Source organism: Musca vetustissima, unplaced genomic scaffold, assembly GCF_032173495.1.
Source record: "Musca vetustissima isolate MV318-11 ecotype Yass unplaced genomic scaffold, APGP_CSIRO_Mvet_v1 utg1079, whole genome shotgun sequence".
In the NCBI taxonomy this organism is placed as follows: Eukaryota; Metazoa; Arthropoda; class Insecta; order Diptera; family Muscidae; genus Musca; species Musca vetustissima.
In genome coordinates, this window is record NW_026885679.1 from 191,420 (window position 1) to 199,528 (window position 8,109).

Consider the following 8,109-nt stretch of genomic DNA (forward strand, 5'->3'; position numbering starts at 1 on the left):
ATAGAAATAGATTTCTAGTACGGTCATGGTGGTAGTTTTGGAAATACGTAATATAAGAGAACATAAATGGTTCTAACATTTTAATTATTGTAATTATTTTAAGAAATTTTATGTTTTTCGATCTCTCAGTCGAAATCATTTACAACGACATTGTTGTAAATGATTGTAGCCTTGTAGCCAAAAAAGTTGTAGCCTTTATATGGTATTTCGTCGGCTCATGTTTTCTAAACGGCTAATGTATGCGCCATGTTATTGTCTCTCTGAGCTTACTAAATTTATCCAATGATTATATGAGTCCCTAACTTTTTCAATTGACAGTTTTTAAGCCACTCGGTTCAAAACCTGTAGTTGGAAAATGTGAATGCTTATTGGTCGATATTATCACTTACGTTTTGTATATTATGTTCAAATATAATTTAATTTAAATTTAAACCTTTCCCTATCTACAAAAATTAACAGTAATATTTGTCTTGTCTTTTTACAGAAAAAAATGATTTACATTTAATTGGCAAGCATAAGTGTTTTGTAATACTAAATCTATGTATTACAACGGAAGTGAACGAGGACGTCTTCAGAGAGTAGCGTTGACCATTGTGATACCCATGTGAAATGCCTGTAAGTAAAAAATGAATTAAATAATTATTAAAAAAGAACTAAACATTACATTATTTATTGCAGTATGAAAAATTCAATAAAAAGCGTAGACAATGGGAGGATAATGGTGTATTGGAGTTAATTAAATTATGGAAAGTCTGCGCCTATGAACTACGCACAGTTAAACGCAATGGCCATCTTTATGTGGCTATGGCAAAACAATTGACCGGTCTTGGAGTACCCGTAACAGCATTAGAAGTCCACTTCAAAGTAAATAATTTAACACAGCGCTATCGTCAGGAACAGAAAACATTTGAAGCGACCGGTATAATAAGTACATGGAAATTCTTCAATCAAGTGGATGATGTGTTTAAGAGTTTGGGACAAACCGGCTATACAAAGTGCGTTAAAGTGTGGGTTTGTTGTAAACACATGACAATTGCAAATTAAATTAATCTATTTTTGTTTGTCTTTTATGTTTTTGTTGTTATTATTTTAATTTGTTAATTACAGAGATAAACGTATTATGACACCAGCATCGAATGCTAGCAGTTTACCTTCTTCATCCGAGTCACCAGTTTGGAAAAATCAAATGTCTCAACAGGAGTTCAACAGCAATAATTCCGAAGGTTTTTACAAGTAAGTTGGGGGGTTAATGTTAGTGACAGTATGTGATAGAATAAAAATTAGCAAAGTGGAAATTATATATCAATATATAAGTCATATACATTGTATGAATCAAATTTTAACAAGTGCTTGCGGTTATATTAGGAAATATTAACTTTATGACAAATCTGGATTGTCTGTTATTCATGTGCCAGTGAAATTTTGATCGAAGTTTCAGAGATTTGTAGACCTAAAATTGCATATATCTGTTCTTCTATTAAGAGTAACTTCTTACACCGGAGTCTAGGCAACCACGTCCCCATTAGTTTTGTTATGGTTGAAGTTAGCTTGCCGATTATATTTTAGCGAGGCCGAAAAAATCAGCAGCCTATATACAACAATGACGCATGGATATGTAAAATTTTCAAACCCTGCTTCGATGCCTTTGCATCCTCGATCTCAACCCCTATGAGAGAAAAACCAATCTTCGAAACCCTTGCCAAATTTACTGAATAAGAATTCTGTGTGATTCTCCCAAGCTACAAATCAGATGTGTAAAATTTTCACATTTTCAAGATGAGTCTAGAAACTCCCTTCCCTGTATAGATCGCAAATGATTCCTGGACTTTAGAACAGTTAATGAGGCTGTGAATTTTACGTATCTTTTAAATGTACCGCCTAGCACATAATGATTTTATTGATTTTCCTTTCTTTTCATGAAGATATTTGACACAATAACCATCATATTTTGTCTTTGTTTCAGATCGGAATATGGAATGCATCGACATTTTATCGATCATTCCCAGGCTCAGGCAAATGGAGGGGCTGGTGGAGCTACCGGCAATGCCGATGTCAACTTTATGGCCAATACAGCTGCTGCTGCAGCTGCGGTCGCGGCAGCATCACGACTTAATGAATCAAATCAAATGGATCAGCTAAATGCAGCTGCTTCGGCGGCGGCCTCAGCTAATAATGCTACCAACGGCAGTGTCCTTAATTACAACAAAATCAAAAAGTCACCGGATGACTATGATAAGTTTGTTGACATTGTCAAAAATATTGTTGATTCTCATAAGGCCACGCCGGATAAGGTCGACACTTTTGGCGACTTTATCAAATCCTATATACGTCGTTGGCCAGAGCGAATACAGGATGAGGCCATCAATCACATCACAAACTATATAATTGTTAAGAATATGGAGCATACTATGCATTCGTCTATTGATGGCGTCAATAATCGACAATAATATAAAAGTGAACCTAGAAACTAGGTTCACATACATCATCATAATAAACCACAGCCACACTGCAACCGAATCAACAGCAGCAGCGTCTGCAGCAGCAACATCAACAACTACAACACTTACAACATTTAAAACTAAACTAACAACTAATGAATGTTACTTAAACTAAGTTATAATTTTAGTTGTTCTCTTAGACATTATTTTACATATTCTTTGGTTAGTTGGGCCTTAATTGGTTCACATAAGTTTTCTTTCATACGTTTTAAGATTTTGTGTAGAATGTTCGTTGTAAGTAAATTTTAATATACATATATATTTTTTTAAATATATTCTATACATAGTACATAATTTTATTTTATTTACTGCTTAAAGCTAATAACTATTTTAATATATTTTATTCAATATTTTTTACTTCTTTTACTTTTATTATTTTTAAAGATTAGATGTTGCACTTAATATAGAAGCTTGTATTTAATTTAGAACGTAAAAAAGTAAATAGAAAACAGAAACAAATCAAATTACTTATATGCAAAACAAAAAGTATATAAATAATTTTTTTCTATTGATGTAAACATGTTTCCTTACAAGAAAAACATTAAAAATCAGTAAAACAACAATATCTAAAAAATTGAGTTTTATTTCTTTAAATACTAATGACATTATAGAATTAAAACTGGGCTAGGATAGCCTAGCCACGTTTGTAGGGCGACAGAGTCAAATTTTTCACTAAATGTGAATAATTTGGCGCCATTTCAAAAATGCCTTATTCTGGATATTCGTTAGGGAGATGTATTCCTTATGAAAAATGTGTCGCTTTCATATTCTCGCCTTATTCTGAATGAATAGGAAAAGCTAAAAATGTGAGATGCGGATTTGAATATTCGAAAATCGTGGTTGGAAAAATATTCGTATTGTCATATTTGGTCTGTTCCAGTTCTTTTTTAATAGTAAATCTAGTAAAAGGGAATAATGTCAAAATCACTCTCAGAGTACAAAATAATTCGAAAAGTTCGGGAACGGAAATCTAGTAAATATTTCAAAATTAGATGACTTTACTTCAAAAAAAAAAAAACAGCCAATTAGAAGTTTGCATTCATGTTTACCATTTTTACTCGCCCAAATTTTTCGAGTAAAAAGTTTACAAAGAGAACGTCATTTTGTTTTATGTTCTCTTAAATTTGGTTAAATTTTTTACCACTTTTGTGGGTTCCGGAACGGTTTTCGAGTAAAAAGTTGCAAAACTTGTAAAATTAGTAGATTCTTTTAGGTTCTGGAACGGAACAATTGTAATTTAAGTTGTAATATGTGTTGACCGATTGTAATATAATTTGTTAACATTTTATTTATTGTTTTTTCTTTTAAAAAATTGGTACCTTTTTTTGTTATTTAAACTTTATAAATTTAAATGTAAAACGGCTGTTTATTGTTTTGATGCAATTTTGTGCAAGAACTACAGCAGATTACAAATAAAATAACATGTTTTTATGATGTCAAAAACCGCATTGAACGATGTCGAAGACACAAAGAATAATGCGAAGAAATATACGACTGAATTAAATTAATTCGCCGTTTTTATTTCACTACATAATTGTGTGACTTTTTATTTAATTTCGATATTTTATGTGCCCAAATTCTTAACCCTTTATGTCCCAATGTTGCCCACAGGCAACAAAATGTTTTAGAGCATATATTTAATATACATCTGGAAGATATATGATCATTGGATTTTATATGTCAAGACCTGATTATGGACGACATATATCAAAAGAAAAATCTACAAATTCAAATTTTTGGTAAAGTTATGAGCTTTTCAATATAGAGAAGAGGGCAAAAATTTGTACAGTAACAATTTGTGAATGCAGTCCAAATTATTTAAATCGCTTCATATTCAAATTGTACGAATTCTGCCATTAGAATTATTTTTAAATTTGTAAAAAAGAATATAGAGAATGATTTAAAATGATTTTTCCGTCGATTTTGCATTTATTTTTCTTGATATTGCATCTCCTGGACATGGATGTAGCGATGTCAAATTTTGTTCATATCCTATTTCGGATAGTTGCATTAAATCTGTTCTATGATTACGAAAAAAAAATCGGAAAAAATCGATATGCTGCTCCTCGTTTTTTCGTCCGTGCATGATATGAAATGCACATGAAAAAAAAAAATTTGAAAGAAAAAATATTTTTTTTTGCTTTATTATTGTTTGTTCATAAGTGTTACTGTTAAGTGTGTTTATTCCATAATTTTTAATATTTTTTTCTGGAGAGACCGATATTCAAACAAAATATCTTTATTTCGCCTTCAAATTGCATCAAACTCAGCCTTTTTGACTGTATACATTCCGTGGCAATATTTGGTTGAGCATGCATCGTTATCAATAGGATTTCCAATGGCATTTTATTTGTTTTTTTTGTGTTAAAAATATTCATACAACCATTTATAATAATATTTTAAATCGTCTAGAATAAGTCCCAATTTAGATTAGGCGAGTTTACTTGCGGTAAGTTTTTTTTGTGGAGAGAGGGGCAATGGAAAAAATTGCTCGTACCGACAACTTTCTGGCAATTCGTTTTGTGTATTTTGCTTGTATGTAGTGTCAGTAATTTGAAATACCAATCCAAAACATTTTCGAACATAAAAAAACATGCACAAAATATCAAAAAAAAAAAAATTGTTTTGAAACCGACTTGCCTTGTATAGATGCATGAAGCAATTTCAAAAGAGAAGGATAAGATCTAAATCAGGACTAAGAATTTGTATATATATTCTTCACAAAATTATTTAATATTTATAGAAATATTTTTGTAGACAACACCCTTTAAATTTATTAGCAAAAAAATTTCGCACAAATTGTCATCACATTCTCCCATGAACCATAAAAACTGAACTAAAGGTACTAAATAAACTTAAAAGCTGCAACTAGTTCCGATGTTTCGCTTCTCGGAATAGTTCATATGAACTAGTTCATTTCGGAACGACACAATACTAAACCCAACAATGGTCGTCACCAATTATGATGGTAAATATATATTTATTTTTAAAGAAACTTACTTTCCCAAACAGTTTTATTTACCGAATCTCTTCTCTAGCATTGCGGAAACAAGCAAGACTACTGGAAAATGAAATCGACCTTAAGCTGGTGGCTTTCAGTAAGATAGGCTCTAGCTCCAGTTCGACAATGGGTCATAGTTCGAATGCTACGGACACTGCACCATTATTAGGAGAACATGTATTTGACTCATTGTCGGAGGAAATTGCTCAGATGTTAGATAAGGTAAATGTGATATGATTAGAACAAATACCGGAAATGTACTACTTCTCCTTGCCGTACAGCTTTCATCTATCAATGAGGCAATGACAGAACTTCCAACATCGGGTGCTGCAATGATGCACACACTACAACGTCATCGTGAAATATTGCAAGGCTATCGCCAGGAATTTAATAAAATTAGCGCCAATCACACAATGCGACTGGAGCGTGAAGAGCTATTGAGAGGTTCTGGCTTATCGACAAACAGTCCTTCAATATCCGGCCTAAGTAGACGAGATATGTATTTGAAAGAAAGTTCGCATATTAATAGGTGAGTTTGCAATATTATGTGTTAATCAATGCAAATCAATTACAAAATATCACATAATTGACCGCACCCTAATGTATGAATTCAGTTAATGGACCTTAACAATAGGTCTTTCGTATAAGAAACTAGAGTGCTAACAATTTTCCACACCGATTATTTTATTTAAATTGTCGAAAAAATTAATTATTTCTTGTTTAGAAATATTCATTTTTAAGTTTCTAGTAAATTAATTTAATGGAATTTATATCAGTCCGTTTGTAACGCCTTGGTATATACCTGACAGTACTAATATTTTATTTACAATGTATTTAAATATAGAGGTGAAAAATATGTACAGTACCAATTTGTGTATACAGTCAATATAATTAAAATTGCTTCGTATTCGAATTGTACCATCAGAATTGCTTTCGATTCTTGTAAAAGGGTGTATTATTGCTTTTTCGTCGATATTGCTTTTGGTTTTCTTGATGTTGGATTTTTTTTTTCAAAAATAATGTAATGTAATTCCTTAATGCAAGAATGTAGCGACTTCACATATTGTGCATAAACTATTTAGGATAGTTACATTAAATATTTACACCAAAAATAGTTCTATGGTCACGGAAAAATCAGGATGCAAAGGATTAATACTCAGCTCGTAAATATATATTTTTTGATTTAAATATTTAAGACCTGATGATGTACGACATAGTATGCTAAGTATGAAAAGTAAGTTTTTCAGCAAACTGTTCCAAATGTGTACATTACCAATATTTATATGTATATACAGTCCAAAATATTTAAATCGCGTCTTATTCGCGATGTATTATTTAAGCTACTTGACCTTTTTCCCTAGTATATTAACGTAAACATATTACATATTTTTGGTAGATTAAAGTTTCATCCACATTCCCGATTGGACAAATTTTATAAAAAAAATCTGTAATGGTCTTCCTATTTGTTGTAATTTCAATTATTTCAATTGCAGTTCCAATACATTGATAAATGATCAAATTAACATTGCTATTGAGACTAGAGAGCATTTGTTATCGCAGCGGCAAGCATTCAAACGTTTTCAAACTCGACTTAATGATATATCAAATCGTTTTCCGTTAATATCCAGGTAATTTAATTTTTCAACACTTTTCCAAGTTTATTTAAAATTCAACACCTTTTCTTATTACAATTTATTTACAGTTTAATACAGCGAATAAATATTAAAAAGAAACGAGATGCATTAATACTGGGTGCTGTAATTGGTTTTTGTGTAATTTTATTAATAATATATGCTTTTAATTAGTTTAGTATGTGTTTTGTTTTAAAAAAGCCAAAATTATCTACAGCTTATTAAAAGCAGACTAAAATGTAACATTTAACTACAAAAATTAAACTAATTAAATTAAACAGATAATGACGAATGATTAAAAAAATGATATCTTTGTTTACGAATAACAATGTATTTTGTGATAAAAAAATAAATCAATAAATTTAGATGATATGTTAAAGCAAGTATGATGTAAAACATATATTTATTTCAATTTTTATATATAAAAATAACAAATATAAATTACATATATGATAAATAACAAAAATGTCTGTTTCGAATACAGTCGAAATCGCTTAAATTGCCTGGGGGAATTTTTCACAATGAGCGAATGCCGTATTAAATGATAGAAAATAAAATACATAGCTTAAACGGCATTTAAATTAGAACTTTTTTTTACCGGGTTAACCTACATAAAAGGCATTTACATTAGAACTTTTTTTACCGGGTTAACCTACTTTATGAGGATTTATTTGGCATGTATACAATGGAATTGAAGATGGAAATGGAATTGGATGGAAACCGACTGGGTTAACGAAATCCGGTATAATGTAAACGTACTATTATTCAGGATTTGTAGATATCGTCGTTATAATCGTAAGGTAGTTAAAATAGTTAAAATTGTGTAATTTTAAACGATTTCGGCTTCATGTTACTTGTTTTGATATATGTATATATCTGAAAATACAATGTGCCCAACAAATTTGAGTTGTTTTCCTCTACATTTTAAAGGATCGGGGTTTCTACCCAGACGATACGATTAAACATTACGGTACATCTA

At 30.7% G+C, this 8,109-nt stretch overlaps 2 protein-coding genes across 3 annotated transcripts; both read left to right on the plus strand.

Annotated features, from left to right (window-relative positions):
• Positions 1–510: 510 nt before the first annotated feature.
• Positions 511–2,513, plus strand: LOC133332903 (uncharacterized). 2 transcript variants are annotated; one of them, XM_061541272.1, is made up of 4 exons: positions 511–615; positions 679–1,007; positions 1,108–1,233; positions 1,964–2,513. In XM_061541272.1, exons 1-4 carry the CDS (start codon positions 610–612, stop codon positions 2,445–2,447), a joined length of 945 nt encoding a protein of 314 aa, XP_061397256.1. In that variant the 5' UTR covers positions 511–609; the 3' UTR covers positions 2,448–2,513. The 2 variants fall into 2 exon arrangements, with proteins under 2 accessions (XP_061397256.1, XP_061397257.1); XM_061541273.1 differs by having other exon boundaries at positions 679–995.
• A 2,931-nt stretch (positions 2,514–5,444) lies between these two features.
• On the plus strand, positions 5,445–7,304 carry LOC133332904 (Golgi SNAP receptor complex member 1). Its single transcript, XM_061541274.1, has 5 exons — positions 5,445–5,466; positions 5,537–5,721; positions 5,781–6,028; positions 6,993–7,127; positions 7,202–7,304. Exons 1-5 carry the CDS (start codon positions 5,445–5,447, stop codon positions 7,302–7,304), a joined length of 693 nt encoding a protein of 230 aa, XP_061397258.1.
• Positions 7,305–8,109: the final 805 nt, after the last annotated feature.